This window comes from Zophobas morio, unplaced genomic scaffold, assembly GCF_036711695.1.
Source record: "Zophobas morio isolate AGI-343-1 ecotype UQ-CSIRO unplaced genomic scaffold, CSIRO_AGI_Zmor_V1 ptg000031l, whole genome shotgun sequence".
Lineage (NCBI taxonomy): Eukaryota > Metazoa > Arthropoda > Insecta > Coleoptera > Tenebrionidae > Zophobas > Zophobas morio.
In genome coordinates, this window is record NW_026972136.1 from 4,909,516 (window position 1) to 4,937,405 (window position 27,890).

The 27,890-nt window shown below is 31.3% G+C and overlaps 3 protein-coding genes across 3 annotated transcripts; all 3 read left to right on the forward strand.

The window, feature by feature from the left end:
- The first annotated feature begins 72 nt into the window (after positions 1-72).
- On the forward strand, positions 73-11,677 carry LOC135139227 (odorant receptor Or1-like). The gene is made up of 8 exons (XM_064069379.1): positions 73-1,658; positions 1,711-1,810; positions 1,857-1,961; positions 10,211-10,944; positions 10,991-11,090; positions 11,141-11,245; positions 11,300-11,455; positions 11,510-11,677. Exons 1-8 carry the CDS (start codon positions 937-939, stop codon positions 11,567-11,569), a joined length of 2,082 nt encoding a protein of 693 aa, XP_063925449.1. The 5' UTR covers positions 73-936; the 3' UTR covers positions 11,570-11,677.
- Positions 11,678-18,212: 6,535 nt separating this feature from the next.
- LOC135139591 (odorant receptor Or1-like) lies at positions 18,213-19,588 on the forward strand. The gene is made up of 5 exons (XM_064069889.1): positions 18,213-18,946; positions 19,004-19,103; positions 19,164-19,268; positions 19,321-19,476; positions 19,529-19,588. Exons 1-5 carry the CDS (start codon positions 18,213-18,215, stop codon positions 19,586-19,588), a joined length of 1,155 nt encoding a protein of 384 aa, XP_063925959.1.
- A 5,798-nt stretch (positions 19,589-25,386) lies between these two features.
- Positions 25,387-26,730, forward strand: LOC135139408 (odorant receptor Or1-like). Its single transcript, XM_064069626.1, has 5 exons — positions 25,387-26,117; positions 26,169-26,268; positions 26,317-26,421; positions 26,472-26,627; positions 26,677-26,730. The coding sequence occupies exons 1-5, from the start codon at positions 25,387-25,389 to the stop codon at positions 26,728-26,730; spliced, it is 1,146 nt and encodes a 381-aa protein (XP_063925696.1).
- Positions 26,731-27,890: the final 1,160 nt, after the last annotated feature.

A 27,890-nucleotide genomic window follows, 5' to 3' on the forward strand; every position in this document is an offset into this window, starting at 1 on the left:
AGACTAAATAGTGATAACAATGATGAACTAGTGATCTTGATAACCTTGAGACGCGTCTAATCACGGAACGAGTGTTTGATAGGTTGTTCAGTATTCGCAGATGAGACAAGATTAATAAAATTCGTTTGTCATGATGACTTGCGTTTTTACACAACTGTGACAAATTTTGAAGATTACCTTTTGGTGCGGAGGCTTCAGAAGTTCGTTCGTTACTAATCGCCGAAAGTTCAATCACCAGGGTTTCCTTAAATAAACGAAAAACGATTATCTCGGTTCGTGCCCTTATTAATAATCTATGTTTTCCATCTGATGGTTTTCTCATGAAAAAAGTTTACTGAATATCGAAAGAAAAGTACTAATTAGTGGTAATTGAGGGTTTAGAATTTATGGAAAAATAATTCTCGGACGTAAGAAATTTGAACCTAATGAATAATAAATAGAGGCAGTTGGCTTACACGGTTTATTAATTTTTGGCGTAGTGCATTATTACGTGATCGGAATTTTGTCTAAGTGTATTTTTATACGCACTAATGTGTGAACTTGACCGAATTAAAAATACCTTTGGATGAAAACTAACACTGTGAAGCCAAAATAGTTTGAAATAGTTTACGACTATTTTTAGTTTTTTTGTGATTTAAATCTTGCGTGTGTCACTACAACCAGGGTTGAACGGAACAAATTACTGCGTTTAAAAATTCAAACTCTGAATTAAATTATTTATGGAAGCTGAAGGCGCAGCTGCATAAAGACAGAAGACGATTGGACAGCTACCATTAAATTATAAAATCCAGCACAACGTTCAGCGTAAATCATATTTGTCTTGAGCTAAGCTAGTTCATGTACTAAATACAACTCGACAGAGATTTTAAAGTCGCTGAAGCCTCTCGAGTGAAGTATTTTTTGCTGTGTCAAATTTTGCCTCAATTCTAGGTCTCAATGCAGAAATACGACTGGGAGGAAAATATTAAAGTAAACATTGTAACTCTAAAAATTCTGGGACTGTGGCCGAAAGGTACCTACAGACTCGGACCTTACATGGTGCACATGATAATCCTTGTAACTCTATTTCTACTAGCCCACATTTTTTCCCAAACAGTGAACATCTACTTCATTAGAACAGACTTAGCGGCTATCACAGGCACAGTCTACGTGCTTTTAGTCGAAGTATTGGTGGTTTTCAAAGTCTATTACTTCGTCACTAACATGGGCATGCTCAAACAACTCTTGAAAGATCTAGAAACCGACATGTTCCAACCGAAAAATTCGGTCCAAATTGGCGAAATCGAGACAAGCATTTGGTTCTGGAAGATAATTTACAAAGCGTTCTTGTATATGTGCATTGGTACGAACATGTTCTGGGCTGCTTATCCCCTCTTGGATAAAAGTACAAGTGGAAAAAGATTGCCATTTCTGGCTTGGTACCCGTTTGATACAACAAAATCACCTGCTTACGAGATCACTTACATTTATCAAATCGCTAGTGTCGGTTTTATCACCACTGTCCACGTCAACATAGACGCTTTAGTCGCCGCTTTGAACGTTTTCAGTGGCAACCAGTTTGATATTTTGTGTGATAACTTGAGGAATTTGCACAAACTTGGGGCAAGTGTGTTTGATAATTTTGTTTACTGCGTTGAGCATCACCAAGCGGTTTTGAGGTAAAAAAAAATGTTAGGTGTGGATGTTTTAGAATCTGTTGTTTTTTTTTAGTTATATTGATAAGTCTAATAAATTTTTGAACTGGATTTTGCTGGTGCAGTTCTTTGTAAGCGCCTTCTCCATTGGGATAACTATGTTTCAGTTGACTTTGGTAAGTTTGGAAAATTTTTGGTCGAGTGTTTTTGACTCAGTTTAAGGTTGTGCCGATGTCGAATGAGTTTTACACGCTGTTTTCATATGGTGTTGCCATCACAGTGCAGATTTTTATGTACTGTTGGTTTGGAAACGAGGTAGAAATTAAGGTAAAAAATGTGTTACTTCCTTTGGCGCCAACACACGATTTTGTGTTTAGAGTAATAAAGTCACCTACGCCGCATTCGAGTGTGAATGGCCGGACTTTTCCGAAGACTTAAAAAAGAGCTTACTGTTTTTCACTCTGAGTTCGCTGAAGCCTGTGAAATTGTCGGCCCTTAATTTGTTTTTTCTGTCTTTGGAGGCTTTCATGAGGGTAAGGATAGTTTTTAATTGATTGTTCTGTAGTTGAGGATGGATTTTTTATTTTAGATTCTCAAGACTGCTTGGTCTTATTTCGCTCTCTTGCATCAAGTCACTGCAAGGGAATAAGTTTGTTCAGTGATGTAGTAATGGCGAATATATTTGAATAATGTATGTATTTAATGTAATAAAGTGTTAGTTTTCAAAAAACGTGTCTAAGTATTTAACGATTAATAGAAAATACCGCAGCAATTTAAGGGGTAAATTCAATCAACTCATACTGTGGTTTTTGAACACATGTAAAAAAAGAAAATTGATTTTTTCCCATATACATCCAAATTTTTTCAAAAAAGAAATTCCAAATTGTACTATCACCTGTCGCGTTCGAAGCGCTGTTGGATGGCTTCTTTTTTTATCTTAAACTGTGACTCTTATTCATCCTATTGTTTTTGTGAATTAATATTAGTCTTACACTGCACGTGTCCGAATTGACATACGTGTCTTTGTTGAAATAACAGAACATTCTGAAATGGGAAAACTATGTAGAAGTACGGGCTTTACCTTGCCCTTTATCAATGCATTCATATTTTTGAAGCAACTGTTAATCCATTTGCCAGGGGCGGCTTATCTTACGAGGCAGGTGAAACAATGCCTCACCAATGAATTTAGGCTGCATTATTATTATTTTTAGTACTTCTGATTTCTGGTCAATAAAATATTTTTTCAAAATAAATAGGAAAATAATTGTTATTATTATCTTGTTGGGTGGGTATTTGTAAATGAGTCCGTCGGCCGACTCCCTCGTTTACTTTTCCTCGAACTTTCATGCCCCTAGAGTACGAAGAAATAGGTGTCCTGTTTCCGTCTGTCTGTCTGTCTGCCGTCTGTCCAGACTATTATTACACAGATAATTTTCGAACTACTGGACCGATTCCGCCCTCATTTTGTCATCTTTTCATCGCTTCTCTTATTACCTTTTCTCGTTGCTTTTTTATGATTTTTTTTTTAGCAAGTGGTCCTTTTTGCTGTTTTTGTCACTTCTTCACTCCCTTGTTTCAATCGTTTTTTATTCTTTTTTTTTTTGTTGCAAGTTTTTCTCACACTGACACAATTTGATGACGCGATCACAAAATTTTCCTACGTACATAAACATTTCTGTAACTGCGGTTTATGAATTTGCCTGGACTTCTTACATCTGGACTTTTTACAGTTTTAACGCATTTTGTCATAATTTGATGACGTTATCTCACACTTTGCAACGTCAATCTTATTTAAATTTTATGAAATAACATTCTTCTGTAGTTGTGGTTTATGAATTCGCCTTGATTTTTCCCTTAGACGTCCAGAAAAAATCTCAAAATTTTGCTTGATCGTATCTAAATATATAAACATTAGGAACCCGCATTTTTTATTTCTACGTCTTATCGTAGTTTTTATTTTCCTTCTTTTTTTGTTGGGAATTTTCTCTGTCCAAATTTGACAGTTTCTCCAGTTTTTTACTTTGTTAGCAGGCACATTAAACTATCCAAAAAAGAGAATATAATATACGGCAAGATGCAACTAAATCTAATTTTAATATTCAGAGTGTTTATAAAATAATTCTAAGACTTTACAACGAATAAGTGAACAAAGTTCTTGAACATTTTAACGATTTAAAATATAATGTTCCCGAATGACAAAATTTACAAATTTACATTTCAAATTGTATTATGAAATGCTAAAACACTCGCCAAAATTTGTTACCAACAATCACGTAATTTCCAAATTTTACAATAGTAGATGTAATTTAAATTTTATATCCTACGTTTATGGTTTATGAATCCGTGTTGTTTTTACCTTAAACGTCAAGATTTTTGGAAAAGAATCAACAATATTTTCCAGGAAGCGTGTTAAATCGTTAGTCAAAATTTATTTGTTCATGCTACTGGGAATTAATGACGTAATTTTACAATTTTGTCGAATAAATGTTATTTAAATGTTAAAAAGTAGCATAATCCTGAAGCCTATTGAGATTTTTCGACTTTTCGATTTCTCAATTTTTCAATTTTGGGCTTTTTCAATTTTCCTATTCTTCAAATTTTCGTTTCTCAATTTTCCGGTGTTTGAATAATACGACTTCTCAATTTTTGTTCTTTTCAATTTTAGAAATTTTTCAAATTTTGACGTTTCTAAATTTTCAGCTTTCCGAATTCTGAACTAATCTTTTTTTTTATTTTTCCCATTCTCGACTTCCCAAAGTTTCGATTTTTTAAGCTTACGATTTTTCGACTTCGCTTTTTTAGTTTTTCGGTAATTCGATTTTCGGACTTTTAGATTTTTCCAATTTTCCTTCTTTAAAATTTTTCCATTTATCAATTTTTTGATTTCTCTATTTATCGAATTCAGATATTTTGACGTTTTAAGTGTTCAATTTCTCGATTTATCAATTTTTCGATTTTTAACTTTCGTCTCCTCAATTTCGCGATCCTCTGATTTTTCGATTTCTTCATGTCTCAGTTTTTGAATTTTTCGATGTTTCGATTTTTGGATTTCTCGGTTTTTCGAATTTTACATTTTTCATTTCTTTAAATTCTGGAGTTTCTATTTCTCCGTTTGTCGAATTTTCATTTTTTTCCGATATTTTAATTGTACAATGTTTTAATTTTTCGATTTTTCGATTTTTCCAATTTTGACCTTGCGAAATATTCAGTTTTCCGATTTCTCAGTTAATCTATTTTTGATTTTCTCATTTCTCGACTTCTCGAAGTTTCCATTTTTCAGTTCATCTACTCTTCAACTTTTCAATTTTTCGACTTTGCATTTTTAGTTTTTCGATTTCCCAATTTTCCAATTTTTTAATTTCTCAATCTTTCGATATTTCTTTCAGTTTTGGGATTCTTCGATGTTTTGATTACTTGACTTTTCGATTTTTCGACTTCCCGGTTTTAGATTTTTCAATTTTTCGACTGTTTTATATTTCGATTTCTCAAATTTTTAACTTTTCGATATTTTAATTTTTCAATTTTTAAAATTCTAGATTTTTCAATTTCTCGAGTTTTCAATTCTTCTCTATTTTAATTTTTCAAGTTTCCGAATTCTTAAATTTTCGATTTTTCAATTTTTTGAGATCTCGTTTTATGGAGATGCAGATGGCTCGATTATTTGATTATTCAATCTCCCTATTTTTCAATTTTTCCATTTTTAACTCTTCGACTTTTCGAATTTGGCCTTTTTCGGATTGTCAATTTTTCAATTTTTCGACTTCTCGGTTTTAGATTTTTTTGGATTTTCAGTTTTTCGTTTTTTAAACTTCAGATTTTTCAATTTTTCGACTGTTTTATATTTCTATTTCTCAAATTTTTAACTTTTCGATATTTTAATTTTTCAATTTTTCAAATTCTAGATTTTTCAATTTCTCGAGTTTTCAATTCTTCTCTATTTTAATTTTTCAAGTTTCCGAATTCTTAAATTTTCGATTTTTCAATTTTTTGAGATCTCGTTCTATGGAGATGCGGATGGTGCGATGTTTTGATGATTCAATCTCCCGGTTTTTCAATTTTTCCATTTTTAACTCTTAGAATTTTCGATTTTGGCCGTTTTCGGATTGTCAATTTTTCAATTTTTCGACTTCCCGGTTTTAGATTTTTTTTGGATTTTCAGTTTTTCGTTTTTTAAACTTCAGATTTTTCAATTTTTCGACTGTTTTATATTTCGATTTCTTGGTTTTTTGATTTTTTATTTTTCGGCTTTCCGATTTTTCGATGTTTTGATTTTTTAATTATCCGATTTTTCAACTTTAGATTTTCGAATTTTTATCTTTTTGATTTTTTGATGATTCGAGTTCTCCATTTTTCAATTTTACGGTATTTTAATTTTTCAATGTTTTAAATTTCACATTTTTCGATTTTACAATTTTTCAGTTCTTCTATATTTTTTAATTTTCAAATTTTGACGTTTCTGAATTTTCAGTTTTCCGATTTCTCAGTTAATCTATTTTTGATTTTCTCATTTCTCGACTTCTCGAAGTTTCGATTTTTCAGTTCATCTACTCTTCGACTTTTCAATTTTTCGACTTTGCTTTTTTAGTTTTTCGATTTTCCAATTTTCCAATTTTTTCCTTTCTCAATCTTTCGATATTTCTTTCGATTCTGGGATTCTTCGATGTTTTGATTACTTGACTTTTCGATTTTTCGACTTCCCGGTTTTAGATTTTTTTTTGGATTTTCAGTTTTTCGTTTTTTAAACTTTAGATTTTTCAATTTTTAAAATTCTAGATTTTTCAATTTCTCGAGTTTTCAATTCTTCTCTATTTTAATTTTTCAAGTCTCCGAATTCTTAAATTTTCGATTTTTCAATTTTTTGAGATCTCGTTTTATGGGGATGCAGATGGTTCGATGTTTTGATTATTCAATCTCCCAATTTTTCAATTTTTCCATTTTTAACTCTTCGACTTCTCGGTTTTAGATTTTTTTTGGATTTTCAGTTTTTCGTTTTTTAAACTTCAGATTTTTCAATTTTTCGACTGTTTTATATTTCTATTTCTCAAATTTTTAACTTTTCGATATTTTAATTTTTCAATTTTTAAAATTCTAGATTTTTCAATTTCTCGAGTTTTCAATTCTTCTCTATTTTAATTTTTCAAATTTCCGAATTCTTAAATTTTCGATTTTTCAATTTTTTGAGATCTCGTTTTATGGAGATGCAGACGGTTCGATGTTTTGATTATTCAATCTCCCAATTTTTCAATTTTTCCATTTTTAACTCTTCGATTTTTCGGAATGTCAATTTTTCAATTTTTTGACTTCCTGGTTTTAGAGGTTTTTTGGATTTTCAGTTTTTCGTTTTTTAAACTTCAGATTTTTCAATTTTTCGACTATTTTATATTTCGATTTATCAAATTTTTAACTTTTCCATATTTTAATTTTTCAATTTTTAAAATTCTACATTTTTCAATTTCTAGAGTTTTCAATTCTTTTCTATTTTAATTTTTCAAGTTTCCGAATTCTTAAATTTTCGATTTTTCAATTTTCTGAGATCTCGTTTTATGGAGATGCAGACGGTTCGATGTTTTTTGATTATTCAATCTCCCAAGTTTTGAATTTTTCCACTTTTAACTCTTCGACTTTTCGAGTCCTCGATTTCTTCATCTTTTGATTTGTCGGTTTTTTGATTTTTTATTTTTCGGCTTTTCGATTTTTCCATGTTTTGAGTTTTGAATTATCCGATTTTTCAACTTTAGAGTTTCGAATTTTTATCTTTTTGATGTTTCGATTTCTCCATTTTTCAATTTTACGGTATTTTAATTTTTCAATGTTTTAAATTTCAGATTTTTCGAATTTACGATTTTTCAGTTCTTCTATATTTTTTAATTTTTCAAATTTTGACGTTTCTGAATTATCAGTTTTCCGATTTCTCAATTAATCTATTTTTTGATTTACTCATTTCTCGTCTTCCCAAAGTTTCAATTTTTCAGTTCAACAGTTCTTCAATTTTTCGATTTTTCAGTTTTTTGATTTTTCAATTTTCGATTTTTTTAAGTTTGCGATTTCCCAATTTATGGATATTTCGGTCAATTTTGTGTTTTTCGATTCTTCAATTGTTCGATTTTTCGAGTTATAGATTTTCCGATTTCTCGACTTTTTACTTTTTGGATTTTCAATTTTTCGTTTTTTAAACTTTAGGTTTTTCAAGTTTTCGACCGTTTTATACTTCGATTTCTCAATTTTTCGACTTTTAGATATTTTAACTTTTCAATTTTTAAAATTTTGGGTTTTTCGATTTCTCGAGTTTTCAGTTTTTCGTATATTTAAATTTTTCAATTTTCGGAATTTTTAAATTTTCGATTTTCTAATTTTGCGATGTTGCGGTTTTTCAATTATCCGATTGTTTAATTTACGATTATAGAATCAATTCTTAATTAAACAAAAAAATAGTTGCATGTCAAAACCGAGTGAAACATGTGAGAAGTGATATTATGTAAATTATTATGTATTATATAAAATTTGGACAATCGTCTTCAGCAACAATCTGACAACGTCCGCTCATTATATTGTTTAATTAACATTACTGACTTTGTAGGAAGTAATATACTCCTGTACATGTGGTTTACGAATCTGCCTTGATTTTGTTTATTATTACTATTTTTTTTAAACCTTCTTGTGGACGGCATATCTTTTTATTCATTAGATAAAATAAATTGAATCAAATTAATCACTCTCAAATTTTTTATTGATCAAATTAAGAACGAGTCATTCCATTTTCTCGAAAATGTGAGAATACGCACGTCTTTATTTTTCAATAATGATTAAATAAGAATAATAATAATAGTAATATTCAGAACATTTTATCTGATTTTGGGTAACTTAATTGATAACTTTAATCCTCTTTTTTGAGGCGACAAACTCATTCAAATCAAATTTATTTCTACGTGTCTTCTTCCGAAGAATAAACATAAATACTTCAAGTTGTTTTATTATTGCTGAGAGACCATTTTTACTTATTGAGCGTAAGCTAGGAAAGTAACGAAGTCCATCGGGCGACTTGATAGTTTTATATTTTCTCTACGTTTCATAACCCTAGGGGATCCTGAGCCTCTCCTAGAGAAATTTTTGCCGCCCCTAAACCTAGATAAGTTATAATTAACCAAATGTGAATTACAATTTTTTATGTTTTGGTTTTAGGTGTAATTTGTAGAAAACTTGATACTGACATTTTATCGTCGAAACGTTGCAAAGGAAGTGAAATGAAGGATCCGCAAATGAAATTAAGCAAATTTTTTGATGATATAATTAATCAAATCCAAATTAGATTTTCCGGCATAGAAAAATTACACATTTTTGACTTGCAAATTCAGAAAAAACAGTCTCTAAAATATTTAGGGGAGGCAACATTTTCAAATTTCTGCTTTTTCACGTAGGCATAAGTTATAAAAAACCTGAGGTAGACAAAAATGATATATTCAAAGGACCCAGATGTCGAGGTAATGAACTGTCCGAGTACAAAATTACTCCAGTTTCAAGTGGACAATTAAAGTGTCAATTATTGATGCAGTTCTGCATAAGAGTTTAAATTTAGGTCTTGTTCCCGTAACAATTACTACTTCCTTGTGGGAACGTTGAAATGTAGACACACGTTTTAATAATGTAACAGCTTTGAAATATACTGGTGGCCACAAGTGCAAAAATTTCAAGAATTTAATTAACATGCATTATATTACAAGACTGAAATTACTATTTCTGAACAAATTTTCCGAAGTTCCACAAACATTGCATTAGCATTAAGAATTTAATATCTACGGTTGTACTAAGCAAACACCAATTAAAAATTTATGTAAGGAATAAGAGCAAATAATTCAGGATTTTCAGCAACAGCGCAGAAGCGTATATGAAGAAAATGATTGGACCACCACACAAATATAACACACATATCAAATGAAAGAGTCAGTTGAAATTAACATAATTCAACTGTTTGAACGACGACAACCAAGAAACTAACTTTTCCAACACCGTTTACAGGTTTGAAATTTTTCCTGTATTTTGCACTTAATTCTGAAATAAGTCTTTGACGTGAAAATTTATTTAGCCATTTTTGGACAGTGACAAAATTAACATTTATTCAACTTGGAATGAAAACTTACCGACAGCAGCTTCTGTACACTTGAACACTATCTTCGGACTAATTGTAAAAAATTGAACGAAAATTTTCCACTTTATCTAATTACTATCCAGCCCTGCCCTCAACTGAATAATTAATAAACTGCCTCTCCATCTGTCAGTTTTCTCACGAAAAATTTTCATGACAATGATTGCTAAACTTCGGAAAAAAAATTCTAATCAGTAATTAGGTCCCATAATTGCTCTTAAATAAACGAAACAAATTCCAGATTTGATAAATTACAAAAAAGGGTGGTTATTATCTCATTAATAATAAGAGATGGCGTCAAAATATTTAAGAAATTGATTTCAGTTAGAGTGCTCATTGTTCACACAGCTTTCGTTAAAAGTACTTGATGAACTTCCACCGAGTAAATTTATAAAAAAAACGAATTCATTCACTTCCGTAAATATTTCTGTTTCAGATCAAAATGGACAAATATGACTGGGAATCCAACATTAAGATGAACATTCTAACGCTACGTCTTCTAGGACTGTGGCCAAAGGGCGATGACTACACACGAGGCCCTTATCTCACATACATGATTTTCCTTGTGGCATTCTTCATGATCACGCATCTTTTTTCCCAAACTTTAAACATGTACTACCAACGAAATAACCTACAAGTGCTCACAGGGACCGTCTACGTCCTCCTGGTCGAAATGGTCTGTGTGTTTAAAGTCTACTACCTCGTCACCAACATGGACATGCTGAAACAACTTCTGAAAGATCTGAAAACCGACATGTTTCAACCGAAAAATTCTGTTCAGATCGATGCCATCCAAGAAAGTATTAAATTCTGGAAAATCATTTACAACTTCTACCTATATTTTTGCATCGGCACGGACCTCTTTTGGGTGATTTATCCCCTTTTCGAGCTGTTTGGGCATTCAAACAGGAGACTGCCATTTTTTGCGTGGTATCCCTTCGAAACGAAGGAATCGCCAGTGTTCGAACTGACTTTTCTTTACCAGATTGCTAGCGTTGTTTTTTTTACTACTGTTCATGTCAATCTGGACTCGCTGGTGGCAGCTTTGAACGTTTTTAACGCAAGTCAATTTGATATTTTGTGCGATAATTTGAGAAATCTTCACAAACTTGGCGAAAATGTCGCAGTTAGTTTTGTTAACTGTGTTAAGCACCACAAAGTGACTTTAAGGTAAGGGAGAAGAATTTACAAAAATTAGTACATAATTTGTTTTCAGTTACGCTGACAAGTGTAACAATTTTTTGAACTGGATTTTGTTTATCCAGTTTTTTGTAAGCGCATTTTGTATTGGTATAACTATGTTTCAGCTAAGTGTGGTAAGTTAGTTATTTTATATTTGGGCGTTTTTGATATTAAACTTGTCTAGGTGGTACCAAATTCGAGCGAATTTTACTCTCTCTTGGTGTACGGAATCGCAATAACTCTACAAATTTTTATGTACTGTTGGTTTGGAAATGACGTAGAAGTCAAAGTATACCATACTAATATTTTTTATTGGAATTTATTATTGTTGTTTACATTTTAGAGCAACAATATCCCGTATGCCGCTTTTGAGTGTGACTGGACAAATTTTTCCGAAAGCTTAAAACGAGATTTAATATTTTTTGCCATGAAAGCCCAGCGCCCTGTCAAGTTATCAGCTCTAAATTTGTTTTATCTTTCGCTGGATACTTTCATGAAAGTGAGTACATATAACAAAATTTTATTGTGCTTTTAGTAGGAGGTTGTTTTTCAGATTATGAAAACTTCGTGGTCTTATTTCGCCCTCTTGAATCAAGTTACTTCGAAAAAGTAATGTTTAAGAAATAAGTACTGTGTAAATAATTTAAATATGTAGTTAAATGTAGTGGAGACTATCAAATTATAAATAAAATAAAAAATAAATTAAGCACGAAAAAGCGTAACCAGCTATTTTTTTAAACTAGAAGTTGTAGACAATTTTATTGTTGAAAATTTTAGGTTGTAGATTAAACAGCGTTATGATAAACTTGTATTTAATCTTTAATAAATAATTTTTAGCAGACTTATTCTTATATTTCACATCTATGTAATCTGTGTATAATGTGAGATCTTTTTATTTTCGGCTTAGAGATTAGTTGAGAGCTTTTTTAATTCAAAATGTTTTTCTGACGCTTAGTGTTTTATTGCTGTTTTTATATTGTCACTTTTTCGTGACCTAATTCAGTAATGCCAACTGGGACACGCTAATCAAGGTCAACTCTTAGCCAAAATGTTTTTGTTGGCAGAATAGTATGTTTGTTTACAAGTTTTAAGGTACTAATACCGAATTTAGATTATTTAATATTTATTTTATTACTGGACTAGATGTGTTGACAAAAATAACGCCAACCGAGTGTTAAGGCGTGCCAAAAAGAAAAACATGTATTTTTTTGAAAATTTGTTTGGATCTATTTTTAATTTAATTAATTGTTTTTGTCTTATTAATTTATAGGCGAAATGTACAAGGAATTTAATTGTTGATTAAACCCCGTAGCTCGTAAATAATTTCTGATTAATAAATAAATAGCACATGGATGGGAACGTCTTTGTATCCAGAAATAAGATTGGATCATTAAACATGTATTTGTATTTTTCGTGGAAATGTATATATTTATCCCTTCCAGAGAGCTGTGACGTCATCTGAAAAATTATTAGTAGCAACGTGAGGATCATCAATGCTTTTATTTTTTGGAAACTGTTATTCAGGCTGTCTCAAAAATATATCATAAAAGATAACGATGTCAAATTTTTCACCATTTGTTTTCGAGGTATTTTTAAAATTACTATTTAATCTTTTAAAAAATATTTTGCGTGTTTAAGTGAACTTTTTCAAATTTGAAGAAAAAATATCGAAATATTTTTGTTCGAAACGGTTTTTGTAGGCAAGAAAGTAATTTGAACTTATAGAAAAAACTGAAAAATTTTCTACAGTAAGAGTTTTTCTTTCAAGTAGTATAATAATGAATAAATAAAGATAATACGAGATTTATCGATCGAGAAAACTTTGGTACCGTTCTAAAATAAGTATAAACTCTAGGCTGAGTTTTAATTATGTCATAACTAAAATCAAATTCGAAGAATTGAAAAATCGAGAAATCTAAAATTTAAAAAACCTAGCAATCGAAAAGACGAAAATCTAAAGACTGGAAAAATTGAAAAATCTGGAAACTGAAACATCGACGAGTTAGAGGAATTTTATTGAAATCTAAATCGTTTTTTGAATGTCTCATACTTTAGAAGATGAACTTATTCAAAAATGATAAACAACATAAATTGAGATCAACTTTGTTACAAGTATCTACAACAATGAAAAAAGTTTGTATATACAGGGTGATTCAGAGCATTTTTGCATAATTTCAATGGCGAATTATAATACAAAAAATAAGTAAAAAGTTCTAGTAAAGGTATAATTATTTCTCAAAAATAGAGAAGCTACGGAATTTTTAAATTTGCTAGGTTATCAAAAGTATGTACTTTACACATGTTTTTATTGTTTGTTGAAGATGAGCTGCCTTTGAAATGCCATTATAATCAACCACAGTGGAAAGCAATTTTGATTACTCACGAAATTTTGAGATTCCTTGACATATCCATATCTGAAAGATTATTTACTATTGTTTGTCATATAATTCGCCTTTAAAATTATGCAATAGTGCCCTGAATAACTCTTTATATAATATATACAAACAAATACACTTCTTAAACTTGAAGGTGTGAACTAAATACAGCTTCTTCAGAATCCATCTTTGAAATATAGAAATTTTCGAAATTTTGCTTTTAAAACCGAACATTTTGAAAATGTTGCGCGATGAACATACATGCGCCATATTTTTTAATTCGTCACGTGGAAATCCACATCTTTGATTTTTTTGAGAATTTTTAGACAACATTTTTAAAAGTGAAATTTTTCAAATACTTCAATTCCTTCTTCAAATTTAGACCCATGTGGAATTTTCGAAACTTGGCTAAATACATTTTCTTGTAGATTTCGATATCCAGAAGCCATTTTCGGCTTCTTTTTTAGATAATTCCAACAGTTTTACAGGATCGGTCGTCGAAATATCGAAATTTTGGAATTTTTGGAAAATTTGTCGTGTAAACCGAAAATTTTGAAAATGTTGGGCGATGAACATATACATATGTGCCATATTTTTGGAATCAGCTCGTCGAGATCTACATCCCCGAATTTTTTGACAATTTTTAGACAACTTTTTTAAAACTGAAATTTTTCAAATACTTCAACACCATCTTCAAATTTCGACCCATTTTTGGAATTTTCGAAACTTAACTAAATACATTTTCTTGTAGATTTCCAGCCCTTGAACTTACTTCCGGCCTCGTTTCTTTGATAACTCCAACAGTTTTTCCCAAGTCAGCCGTCGAAATATCGAAATTTTCGAATTTTTTGAAAATTTGTCTTTAAAACCCAACATTTTGAAAATGTTGAGCGATGAACATACATGCGCCATATTTTCCGAATCAGCACGTCGAGATCTACATCCCTGAATTTTTTGAGAATCTTTAGAAAACTTATTTAAATGAAAAATTTTTCCAATGCAATCAAATTTAGACCCATTTTTGACAATTTTCGAAACTTAACTACATATATTTTCTTGTGAATTTCTCGAGTCCTACAACTCACTTTCGGCTTGGTTTCTTTGATAACTTCAGCAGTTTTTCCATAATCGGTCGTCAAAATATAGAAATTGTCGAATTTTTAGAAATTTTGCTTTAAAAATCGAACATTTTGAAAATGTTGCGCGATGAACATACATGCGCCATATTTTTTAATTCGTCACGTGGAAAACCACATCTCTGATTTTTTTGAGAATTTTTAGACAAAATTTTAAAAGTGAAATTTTTCAAATACTTCAATTCCTTCTTCAAATTTAGACCCATGTGGAGTTTTCGAAACTTAGCTAAATACATTTTCTTGTAGATTTCGATATCCAGAAGCCATTGTCGGTTTCGTTTTTTGATAATTTTCGAATTTTTGGAAAATTTGTCGTGTAAACCGAAGATTTTGAAAATATTGGGCGATCAACATATATGTGCCATATTTTTGGAATCAGCTCGTCGAGATCTACATCCCTGAATTTTTTGCCAACTTTCAGACAACTTTTTTAAAATTGAAAATTTTCAAATACTTCAATACCATCTTCAAGTTTCGACCCATTTTTGGAATTTTCGAAACTTAACTAAATACATTTTCTTGTAGATTTCCAGCCCTTGAACTCACTTCCGGCCTGGTTTCTTTGATAACTCCAACAGTTTTTCCCGAATCAGCCGTCGAAATAACGAAATTTTCGAATTTTTTGAAAATTTGTTTTTAAAACCGAACATTTTGCAAATGTTGAAGGATGAACATACATGCGCCATATTGTCCGAATCAGCACGTCGAGATCTACATCCCTGAATTTTTTGAGAATCTTTAGACAACTTTTTTAAATGAAAATTTTTTCCAATGCAATCAAATTTAGACCCATTTTTGAAACTTAACTACATATATTTTCTTGTGAATTTCTCGAGTCCTAGAACTCACTTTCGGCTTCGTTTCTTTGATAACTTCAGCAGTTTTTCCATAATCGGTAGTCAAAATATAGAAATTTTAAAATTTTTAGAAATTTTGCTTTAAAAATCGAACATTTTGAAAATGTTGCGCGATGAACATAGATGCGCCATATTTTTTAATCCGTCACGTGGAAATCCACATCTTTGATTTTTTTGAGAATTTTTAGACAACATTTTTAAAAGTGAAATTTTTCAAAAAACCTTCAAATTTAGACCCATGTGGAATTTTCGAAACTTAGCTAAATACATTTTCTTGTAGATTTCGATAACCAGAAGCCATTTTCGGCTTCTTTTTTAGATAATTCCAACAGTTTTACCAGGATCGGTCGTCGAAATATCGAAATTTTCGAATTTTTGGAGAATTTGTCGTGTAAACCGAAAATTTTGAAAATGTTGTGCGATGAACATACGTGTGCCATATTTTTGGAATCAGCACGTCGAGATCTACATCCCTGAATTTTTTGAGAATCTTTGGACAACTCTTTTAAATGAAAAATTTTTCCAATGCAATCAAATTTAGACCCATTTTTGACAATTTTCGAAAATTAACTACAAATATTTTCTTGTGAATTTCTCGAGTACTACAACTCACTTCCGGTCTCGTTTCTTTGATAACTTCAGCAGTTTTTCCAGAATCGGTCAGTGAAATATCGAAATTTTGCAATTTTTAGAAAATTTGTTATTAAAACTGAATATTTTGAAAATGTCAAGTGTCAAAATCAGTAATATCTTATAAAATGCTAATCTCGGCCAACCGGTCTCTATTTCCTTGGAAGATATTTCATTTGCCAACAAGAGTTTTATCTTATCAAATATTAGCCCCCCCCCCACCCGCCCTCTATTTTCTTGGAAAGTATGTGATTTGCCAAAATGAGTTTTATCTTAGCAAGTACTAGCCCCACCCACCCCGAGTCTTTTCATTCTAACGACTAATTTTATTTCTGCTCAGTATAAGGTCAGTCATTTCATTCAAACCGGATAAAATTAATCCCTGAAATGAAAGCAGGGTGGGTGGGTGAGGCTAACTTTGTTCTCCTATTGAGTGGGAGTGGAAACTAACATAATCCAGGATATGAAAAAAAAAAAAAAATCGCCAATCGTAAATTTTTTGTTGCGCTATTTGCTACTGGAACTGTAAAAATTGATATATTTCAATTGGCGATTGTGAAAGGACGACAGAAATTTTCGAAGAAACGAAGTCGAAAATGATATCTGGACATCGAAATCTACAAGAAAATGTCTAGCTAATCTTCGAAAATGGTTGAAAAATAGTCGAAAATGCCATGTGTCAAAATCACTCATATCTTATAAAATGCTAGTCCCGGCCAATAGGTCTCTAAATATTTTCTTGGAAGATATTTCATGTGCCAAAACTGTCTTTTTTTGTCAAATACTATCCCCGCCCACCCGCCCTCTATTTTCTTGGAAAGTATCCCCACTCTTCTCAGTTTATAGACTAATTTTATTTCTTTGAGTATAAGATGATTCATTTCATTCACTGGCTAAAATTAATCACTGAAATGAACGCAGGGTGGGTGGGCGGGGCTAATTATGTGCTTCTATGTAGTGGGAGTGCAAACTAATCGAATCTAGGATGTGAAAAAAGTAAAAGAAAGCGCTATTCGTAAATTGTTTGTGATACTATTTGCTATTAGAACTGTAAAAATTGCTATATTTCAATTGTCGATTTTGGAACAATGGTATTAATTTTCGAAGAACCGAAGCCGAAAATGACTCCTGGATGTCGAAACCTACAAGAAAATGTCTATGATTAACACACGTGCGCCATATGTTTTAATTTCGTAACGTCGAGATCCACATCGCTAAATTTTTTGAGAATTTTTAGACAACTTTTTTAAAAGTGAAAATTTTCCCCCCTTCTTCAAATTTCGACCCATTTCTGCCATTTTCGAAACTTAACTAAATACATTTTCATATCGAAGATTTTTCCAGAATCGACCACTGAAATATCGAAATTTTCAAATTTTTAGAAAATTTGTAAATCAGTTTAATAAATTTTTAGAAATCTCAAATTATGTGTTAACTCGACTAGTGTCTCGGTAAAATAAATTTCACAAAAAGTTATGATCTAAACCGATCTGCAGGATATTCTGACTGAAACTTGAACTTGACACTTTTGCAATACATTACCTTTTTACCATAATTGCTCAGACTTCTTGGTAGATACGATAATTAACAACAATTTTTGTACAGTTTATCTTAATATCGTGCTTTGAGGTCACATTTAAATATATTAAGGCATGAAGTCAGTCTTCAACAATTGTTCACTACACGCACATTTGTCTTATCTTTGAATTTTGTAATAATAATTAGTGTTAAAAGTAAGAACGCCACTAACCTTCTAATACACGATCAATAATTGTCCTCGGCTCTAATAATTATAAAAATCCTGTGTGACGTACATCGACGAAAAGAATTTTCTTCAAACATTAACAATTAATCACCGTCTAGACCCTGGCCTTATTAATAAAATAGGTTTTCCTTCTAGACATGTAATTACTATTTTCTTGAGAAATATTATAGATAAATGTTACACCAGAAAGAAAAATTCTAATAACCAGTTTACGTCTAATTAATTACTGTAATTAAGAATTAACGTAACAATAACGAGTGACTGAATTTCAAGGTACCTTAATTAATAAAAAATGAAACCACCACTGGAGAAAATCGTTTTCGATAATGATAGTTTCGGCAGATAGTCTTTTCTGTGTGCATGTGACGCGTATAAGACGGATCAATGAGTTGTATCAAAAAATTTTATTCTTGTAAAAATAGTGCGAAAAAACCTACCACAATTTAATATATAAATAGTTAACCGTTAGACAACGGTTCATACGGTTTACACAATGGAGACGAAATACGACTGGGAGTCCAACATTAAAATGAACATTTTAACACTAAGAGCTTTGGGATTATGGCCTAAGGGTGACACGACCTACAAACCAGGCCTCTACATGCTTCACGCTGCAATTCTACTAACAGTGCTCTTACTAGGGCACTTATTCTTTCAAGCAGTCAACATTTATTTCATCAGAACGAACCTAGAAGCCGTCACAGGAACAATCTACGTGCTCCTAGTGGAAATGATCGTGGTTTTCAAAGTCAACTATCTAGTCAGGAACATGGGAATGGTGAAGCAGCTTTTAAGCATTTTGAAAACCGACATGTTTCAACCTAAAAATTCTGAGCAGATAGGTGCGATTCACACGAGTTTGTGGTTTTGGAGGATTATTTACAACATCCTTTTGTACTCATGCATTGGGACCAACATGTTTTGGGCTATTTATCCCCTGATGGACAGATCTGCGAGGGAGGAAAAGCGGCTGCCGTTTCTGGCTTGGTATCCCTTTGATACCTCGAAATCTCCAGCGTACGAAATTACTTACATTTATCAAGTGATTAGTGTTTGTACTATTACGACTCTTCATGTTAACATAGACGCTTTGGTGGCGGCTTTGAATGTGTTCAATGGTAGCCAGTTTGACATTCTGTGTGACAATTTGCGAAATCTTCATAAACTGGGTGGCAGCATCGCAGCGAATTTCCTAATTTGTGTCAAACACCACAAAGAAATTTTAAGGTTGCACAAGAAATATTTTCTTTTTTTGCGTGACTAAAAGTATCTTGTTTGTTTCAGTTTTTCAGATAGATTTAACAAATTCCTGAACTGGATTCTGTTTATTCAATTTTTTATTTTTACGTTTTGTATCGGAATGACTTTGTTTCAGTTGACTGTAGTAAGTTTGTAGATTTACTGGTAATTTTCCTGCTACTGTGTGTGTGTTTTTTTTTTTGAGGTGGCCCCGATGTCTAACGAATTTTATTCACTTGTGGCTTATGGACTAGCTATTACGACGCAGATTTTCATGTATTGTTGGTTTGGTAACGAGGTTGAAATTAAAGTGAGTTTATACTCATTATTAGTTTATTTTTTTAATCGTTTTGTGGGTGTAGAGTAGCAAAATTCCTTATGCGGCTTTTGAATGTGATTGGACAAGTTTTTCGCTTGATATAAAGAAGATGTTGTTATTTTTCACGCTCAGAGCGCAGAAACCAGTGAAATTGTCAGCTCTGAATTTGTTTTATCTTTCTTTGGAAACTTTTCTGCGGGTATGTATATCATATTTACGTTCACTAAACAGTAATAGATAATTTTTTGTAGATCCTAAAGACATCTTATTCTTATTTTGCACTCTTGCAACAAGTTAATGCTGAAAAATAAATTACAAAAATATACCGAGACATTTTTTTAAGTCAGAACATATGAAAGTATGTTCAGTTTAAAAAAAAATCACACGTTAATGCATGGAGTATAAACACCACGAAAGAAATAGAACAAATGATGTTTTAGTTTCTTTCATATGTTCAGAGTTAAAAAAATGTCTTGCTGTATACCTACGGCAATGTTACTGGCAAATAGAGCGAAACTGAAAAAAAAAAGGTCAAAGTTGGCCAAGCACGAAAAACCGCTTGTCTTAGATTGATAGAGTTATTTATTAAATTTCAAATTGACACGAGAAGTTTTAAATAATGTTATTAAAGCTTTTCTTCTAGCATCCTATTTTAGAAATGGAAGTATGCTGGAAAACGTAGTTATTTTTGACGATGTTTATCAGGATGTCAGAAGAGCTGGTAGTGGAAAGCTAAAAAAATGAACAGCTGAGGTGTTAGAAAATCCAAGAGAAATTGTGTCCACATTAATTCGAAGGCTTAGCCAAGAAGTAAATCTGTCGTATGGAATTTAAAAAAACTGACTTGAAAAAATGGTTACTCAAGTAGAGTGTTTACAAAAATCGATCACAAAACTTGTTGGAATTGAAGTAGGCCAAACAATTAGAAATTGTTACATTTGAAATGCTTTCGATAATGATGGATAACGTTTTCGGCAACTTTTGTTAATAAATTTTTCGTCTATCGTTAGTTTCGTTTCATTTTTTATGTTCCAATAATAGTTTGGATATTTAACTTTAAGCTTTAGTATTGTCAACTCGACATTTCAGAATAATTATTTTAATCCAAAAGTTATTCTCTCACCCAGGTTTTATGATCAGTTGTAAAGTTTTGTGTTATTTTTTTTTTAAATCCACATCCGTAAAATCAAAAATAAAGGTGACTTATTAAGTGTGTCATAATTCAAGGGTAAGTCTCCCGATTTTGAAATGACGTCATCAGTTTTTCATGAGACATACACAAAAAAGTTGTACTAATATTCCATAAACACTTAAATAGTTAATATTTTAGTTATCCTGAGCAAGTTTTCAAGACAAAAAAAAGAATATGTTGTTAAAACATAAGCAGTACGGATTTCAGGCCATGTTTCTTTAATAAATTTTTGTTTTCACGTAATGTACTGTACCCAAATATACTTTTTCAGTTCTTATAAATTTTCTACTTTTCTCATTTCTCTCGTTTCTCATTTCCCACACTTCTTATTTCTGACTTCTTCTCATTTCTCAATTCTCACTTGTCAATTCTCATTTCTCAGTTCTCCGTTTTCAGTTCTCATTTCTCAGCTCTCATTTTCAGTTCTCATTTCTCAGTTATCATTTTTCATTTGTCACATTTCCAGTTTCTCATATTTTCCGTTTCTCACGTTTTCGTTTGCCAAGTTTACAATTTCTCCTTTCACATTTCTTATTTCCCCCATTTCACATTTCCCACTTTTTTTATATCTCAGTTTTCGTTTCTTCTAATATAATAATTTTCATTTGTTTTTGTTCACATTTACCATTTCTTATTTTTCAACGTTTTCTGTTGTAATGTTTCCTATTTCTCACGTTTCCCATTTACTACATTTTTCATTTCTCACGTTTCTCATTACTTGTATCTTATTTCTGACATTTTCATTTCTCAGTTCTAATTTCATCTCATTTCTCATTTTTACTTATTTATCACTTAAATTTCCGATTTCGCATTAGGCATTTTGCATTTCTCACATTTCCTATTTCTCATATTTTCCATTTCTAAAGTTTCCCATTTCTCATGATTTCGTTTGTAAAGTTGTCAAATTTCTCACGTTTTTATTTGTCACGTTTCTCATTTCCTACATTTTTCGTTTCTCACGTTTCTCATTTCTTGCATTTCGCATTTCATTTCATTACTTTTCATCTCTCAGTTTTAATTTATTCTCATTTGTACTTATTTTTCATTTAAATTTCCTATTTTGCATTTGGCCTTTTGCATTTTTCACATTTTCTCAGGTTTTCTCAGGTTTCAAATTTCTTACATTTTTCAATTCCCATTTCTCAATTCTCATTTGACAATTCTCATTTCTCAATTATCGTATCTCATTTCTCAAGCCTCATTTCTCATTTCTCAGTTCTCACTTCTCAGTTCTCATTTCTCAGTTATCATTTTTCATTTCTCACATTTCCCATTTTTAACGTTTCCCATTTCTCACGATTTCGTTTGTAAAGTTGTCAAATTTTAATTTCTCACTTTTCGTATTTTTCGTTTTTCGTTTCGTGTAATATAATAATTTTTATTTCTCTTTGTACACATCTCCCATTCCTTATTTTTCCACGTTTCCTCTTTATAATGTTTCCGATTTCTCACGTTTTTTATTTGTCACGTTTCCCATTTCCTACATTTTTCGTTTCTCACGTTTCTCATTTCTTGCATTTCGCATTTCATTTCATTACTTTTCATTTCTCAGTTTTCATTTCTTCTTATTTGTACTTATTTTTCATTTAAATTTCCTATTTTGCATTTGGCCTTTTGCATTTTTCACATTTTCCATTTCTCAAGTTTGAAATTTCTCACATTTTTCAATTCCATTTCTGAATTCTCATTTTACAATTCTCATTTCTCAATTCTCACTTCTCAAATTTCATTTCTCAAGCCTCATTTCTCGTTTCTCAGTTCTCACTTCTCAGTTCTCATTTCTCAGTTATCATTTTTCATTTCTCACATTTCCCATTTCTCTTATTTTCCATTCCTAACGTTTCCCATTTCTCACGATTTCGTTTGTAAAATTGTCAAATTTTCATTTCTCATTTGTTATTTCTCCCATTTATCATTTCTCACTTTTCTTATTTTCCGCTTTTCGTTTCGTGTAATATAATAATTTTTATTTCTCTTTATTCACATTTCCCATTCCTTATTTTTCCACGTTTCCTGTTTATAATGTTCCCCTTTTCTCTCGTTTTTTATTTGTCACGTTTCCCATTTCCTATATTTTTCGTTTCTCACGTTTCTTATTTCTTGCATTTCTCATTTCAAACATTTCTCAATTCTTCTCGTTTGTCATTACTTTTCATTTCTCAGTTCTAATTTCTTCTCATTTCTACTTATTTTTGATTTAAATTTTCCATTTCTTCACATTTCGCATTTCCCATGTTTTAAATTTCTTACATTTCTTAATTCTTATTTCCCATTTATAACTTCCCAGTTCTTCCTTTTTCACATTTCCCACTCGTTAATTTTCATATTTCTTAAGTTTCCTATCTACAACATTTGCTATTTTCTACGTTTTTCATTTCTAATTTCTCATTTCTCATTTCTCGTTCATCATTTCGCATTTCTTTGATCACATTTTCCATTTCTCACGTTGCCCATTTCTTGTATTTCTTAATTTTCATTTCTAATTTCTCATTTTTCAGTTTTAATTTCTCCTTTTTCACATTTACTATTTCTCATGTTTCCATTCCTCGCGTTCCCATTTCACACGTTTTTTGTTTCCCACATTTTTCATTCCCTTTTATTTCGCATTTCGCATTTCTACTCACATTTCTTATTTCTCATACTTCCCATTTCTCACGTTTCTCATTTTTATTGTTTATCATTTTTTACATTTCGCAGCCCTCATTTCTTATTTCACATTTCTTCTCAGTTTTCATTTTTCAATTAATTCGCATTTTTGACGTTTCTCATTTCTTATATTGTATGTGTTGCATTTTAAATTCTCTTTCATTTCGCATTTTCCGTTTTCCATTTTTCACGTTTCCCATTTCCTATATTTCTCATTTTTCACGTTTCTCACTTTTGGCATTTCTCTTTTCTTCTCATTTCGTGTTTCTTACATTTCCTATTTTTTTTTTTTATAAAATTAGCTTCAATATTTCATTTTAAACTTATTTTTAGTGTGTCTATATTTCAAATTTATTGCAAAGGGGCAACAAAAAATGCATATTACTTATTCCTAAGGGCACTAAAGAAAATTATACTAATTTGAAATATGAACATATTTTTAAATTACACATAGAGGCGATTGTTCTAATAAAAATATCAAGCTAGGTTTACTTCGCAAAATTTTGAAACGTCACCAAATTATGGTGAGGATGAACCGACAACCGGCAAACTTTGGTTTACGTCTTGTAAAAGTATAAAGTTGTGTATTTGTCAAAATAACCTTATTACAAATAAATGTACTATTCATCGTTGTTAATTTTGTTATTTGATTCGGAAAGAAACGATACCTGCCTATAAATATAATTTATATTTAACAAAACGTTGCTGTACTTATTACAGTAAAGAGATATATGATTACCTAACATCATATAATTATTCCGTCAGCTGAGAGTTCTGTTTTCATAAGAACATAGGTAATTATCTGCGATAAACACATCATGATTAAGTAATGCTAATCCTATTTACAGCTGTTTGAAACAGGTGTCCAGGTCGCAGAAGCAAATTTCCTTTTGACCTAACACTTACCAATTTAACAAAAACGAATCCTGCAGCTTTTTGATTTCGATATTGTGTATGTAAATGACACAAAAATTATTGTTAAATGGAGGTAAGTAAGTCTCAGTCATTAATAAAAATGCACAGATTGCTTTTGAAAAAATCCAAGTGACGTCATAGGTTGCTCAGCATCAATCATATTTGTTCTTAATTGCAGATCGTGTAAAAATAAAGTGAATTATTCGACCGATTCTGTCAATTTACATTCTCGAATCAGTATCTGTTAACAAGATTATTGTGGCACAATCGTACGTTAAAAATAATTCAGTCTGGTATGGCTATACACGGCAAGTGAAGTTTTAGCATGATAATAATTAATAACTTAAATCGAAACTTGCAATTATTCCGATTCTGTTTGCAAACAGACACTCTGTAAATTATTAAGTATCGTTAATGAGGGTCGGTAGTTTATATTACAGTATGTTGTCAGCGACTATTTATTAATGCACTAACTCGGAAAGCAATTGTGGGAGTGCATAAAATTTTCAGTTTCTACATCGATGATATTAAAGCCTTAAAAAATTTGCGTTTTAAAAAGTTTTTCTGACTTTTTTAATTTGTTAAAAGTTTGAAAAAATATTTTTTTGAATAAAAATTAGTGATATGTGAACACAAAATATTGTACATACCCTTCACACTGAACGAACTAGAGAAATCTCTATATAGTAAGCATATTGGTCACATTTTTGCTTTACTAATTGCAAACTGAACTACATAATTAGCCCAAACTTCTCTCCATGAAACGTAAGTCTGTTTAAACAGAAATGAAAAAGGGGCGTGATCACAAATTATATTTTAGATAATTATACCCTTTTGCCTTTATTAAAAATTTATATTCACGTTTCTACCAATATTTTTTTGATAAATGTAGCCTTAGATACTCACCGAATGCAGATAATAACGGTGTACATCGAAATAATTGGTACAACGAAGAGCTTCAAACAAAAATTAGTTTTAAAATTTAATTAGAGGTCTTGAATGAATCGATAAAAAATTAAAATCAGCTATAAATGTTGCGGAAGCTGTCCACAAATCCAGACGAGACAACCGACCGAAAAACGTAAATATTTTTTCTAGTAGTTGTGGGCTTTGAATCGTTGACACTGACATTGGCCGAAATAAAAATAAGTATTGGAGACACTAGGTGAGTGCGTGCCAAGTTACCTATTTCTCAACAATGCTAAAAATGCAACCTATTTTTAGGATTCTAGAGCACGACTAAATTAGATAACTGAAACAAAAAAGCTAAAAATAAGTAAGAGGATCTGAATATTTGTTAGTAAATACGTCTTACGATACGAGAGCGAACTAATTCATACTTCTATTTTGAAAATGATGGAAAAATATGAGTGGCGCTACCACATTAAATTTCACATGTTGACTCTAAGAATGCTGGGGTTGTGGCCTAGGGGTGAAGAAACCTACAAACCAGGACTATACATGATGCATTCAGCAACAGCCCTAACTGTGTTTCTCCTAGGACACATATTTTTCCAAGTTGTCAATATTTACTTCATCCGAACCAATCTGGAAGCTGTGACAGGAACAGTCTATGTCCTAGTCATCGACATGTTAGTAGTTTTTAAAGTCTATTGCGTCATCACAAACATGGGGATGCTAAAACAGCTTTTACGAACTCTGGATACCGACATGTTTCAGCCAAAAAACACCGTACAAATGGGTGCCATAGAAATAAGCACGTGGTTCTGGAAAGTGATCTACAAAACTTTATTTTCTCTATGTATTTTACCAAACATGTTCTGGGCTATTTACCCCCTGCTAGACACAACAAGCACAGAACAAAAACGACTACCATTTTTGGCTTGGTATCCCTTTGATACCACGAAATCACCAATGTATGAACTCACTTACATTTATCAAATTAGCAGCATTGTGTATATCACTGCAATCCATATCAATATTGATGCTTTAGTGGCAGCTTTGAACGTCTTCAATGGCAGCCAGTTTGATATTTTGTGCGACAATTTAAGAAACCTTCATAAATTAGGCGAAAATATTTTGAAGAATTTTATCGGTTGTGTGAAGCATCATAAAGAAATTTTGAGGTAGCAGATGTTGATACTATTGATAGTGGCGTTATAATGACGATATTTCAGTTTTGCCGACAAATCCAACAGGTTCTTGAACTGGATTCTCTTCGTCCAGTTTTTCGTTTTCGCATTCTGTATTGGGATAACTTTATTTCAGCTAACTTTGGTAGGTATGGATGTGTGAAAATGTAATTTTATTGTCGACGAATTGAAGGTGATTCCAATGTCGAATGAATTTTTTTCACTATTGTCGTATGGAGTTGCCATTACGATGCAAATTTTTATGTATTGTTGGTTTGGAAACGAAATTGAAGTTAAGGTACCTTTTAACAATACTTGTTTCTATATTATTATTATCAGTGTTTTTAGAGCAGTAATATTCCCTATGCAGCGTTTGAGTGTCAGTGGACAGACTTTTCCGAGAAAATAAAAAGGAAGCTGTTATTTTTTACTTTAGTGTCGCAGAAACCAGTGAGATTTTCGGCTATCAATTTGTTTTATCTTAACTTGGACACTTTTTTAAGGGTACTGATTTTTGGGTGAATATTCATAGATAACACGTTTTTTGTTTTAGATTTTGAAGACTTCGTACTCTTATTTTGCCTTATTGCATCAAGTCAACTCGTAGAGACATTTTTTGTAGCACTCTGTATCACTTTGGACGTCAATGAAAAATATTTTGTAATGTATTAACATAATAAACAAAATATAAATAATGAATTTGAATCTAGTGTTTTGACGCTTTATATTTATTTATTATTTATTGAAAAAAACAGATTCGAATTTGCATATAAATAGTTCTGTGAATCGTTATAATACCGCGTGGAAAACCCAAACAATTCAGTTAAATGAAATTAATAATTTCTTGTTTAATGTTAGAGAAAATTCACAACTCATTTTTTTATAGACTTTAATATTGAACTTGGTTTGAAATAATCCTTGGTTTTTATTTACTTATTTTGTTTTGTTTGTAAGTACCAAATAAAATGTATTGTAATGTTTTCAAGGTATGCAACCCGCTATTTCCTCTAATGCGAAGAAAGTTGTCTATGTTCGAACTGACATTTTCATCTCTCGTTATAATTAAAATATGCTCATTTCCCAATGTATTATGTGTTGTAATTTTATACGGCATGATCCAAAAGTGATGGAAAAGCTCGACAGGACGTTGATACGAAAGCTCTGAGGTACCCGTAAAAAATGGTTAAAAAATCCTCGAACCAAGTTTTTGAACATATTAGACGTCAAAGTTAAATAACTGACTTCGTAATTCTGATAGTTTTAATGTGAATTTAATTGACAGTCTAAAATTCCGCTAAAAATTGTCAAAAATTACACTTGTCAAAAGTAAAAAATGACGTCGTGGATTCTAGCAAATTATTATTAAATTATTAACAACTGTTTATTAGACTGGAAGTTCATTAAAACAAACCTCTGAAAATACGAGGCCGATTGTTCTCACATTTTAAATGTATGTTAGAACTAACGCTAACTAAAATTTGACTAATTATCCGCACTAGCAATTTGATGATATGTCCTTAACATTTTGTCAAGTAAATACTGTTTAAATTTTATAAAATAACATAATTTTGTATCTGTGGTTTATGAATCAGCCTTGATTATTCATCACAATTACTACTATGCTACTAGAGTATTTTTAAGAGCAACGGTGATGAAGTGCTGATAAAAGCAGACGGAGACAAAATCATGGCTCAGTTAAACGTTTTGTTTACACCGTTGCCGTGGAAACCGTGCGTCTAGTCGCGGTAGTGGGCTGGAATCGGCTCT

Coding starts and splice junctions, on each gene's coding strand:
- LOC135139591 (XM_064069889.1), top strand. CDS start 18,213: ATGGAGACGAAATACGACTGGGAGTCCAACATTAAAATGAACATTTTA. Junction 19,104..19,163: donor CTTTGTTTCAGTTGACTGTA/GTAAGTTTGTAG, acceptor TTTTTTTTTGAG/GTGGCCCCGATGTCTAACGA. Junction 19,269..19,320: donor GTAACGAGGTTGAAATTAAA/GTGAGTTTATAC, acceptor TTGTGGGTGTAG/AGTAGCAAAATTCCTTATGC.
- LOC135139408 (XM_064069626.1), top strand. CDS start 25,387: ATGGAAAAATATGAGTGGCGCTACCACATTAAATTTCACATGTTGACT. Junction 26,118..26,168: donor CATCATAAAGAAATTTTGAG/GTAGCAGATGTT, acceptor ACGATATTTCAG/TTTTGCCGACAAATCCAACA. Junction 26,422..26,471: donor GAAACGAAATTGAAGTTAAG/GTACCTTTTAAC, acceptor CAGTGTTTTTAG/AGCAGTAATATTCCCTATGC.
- LOC135139227 (XM_064069379.1), top strand. CDS start 937: ATGCAGAAATACGACTGGGAGGAAAATATTAAAGTAAACATTGTAACT. Junction 11,246..11,299: donor GAAATGACGTAGAAGTCAAA/GTATACCATACT, acceptor TTTACATTTTAG/AGCAACAATATCCCGTATGC. Junction 11,456..11,509: donor CGCTGGATACTTTCATGAAA/GTGAGTACATAT, acceptor GTTGTTTTTCAG/ATTATGAAAACTTCGTGGTC.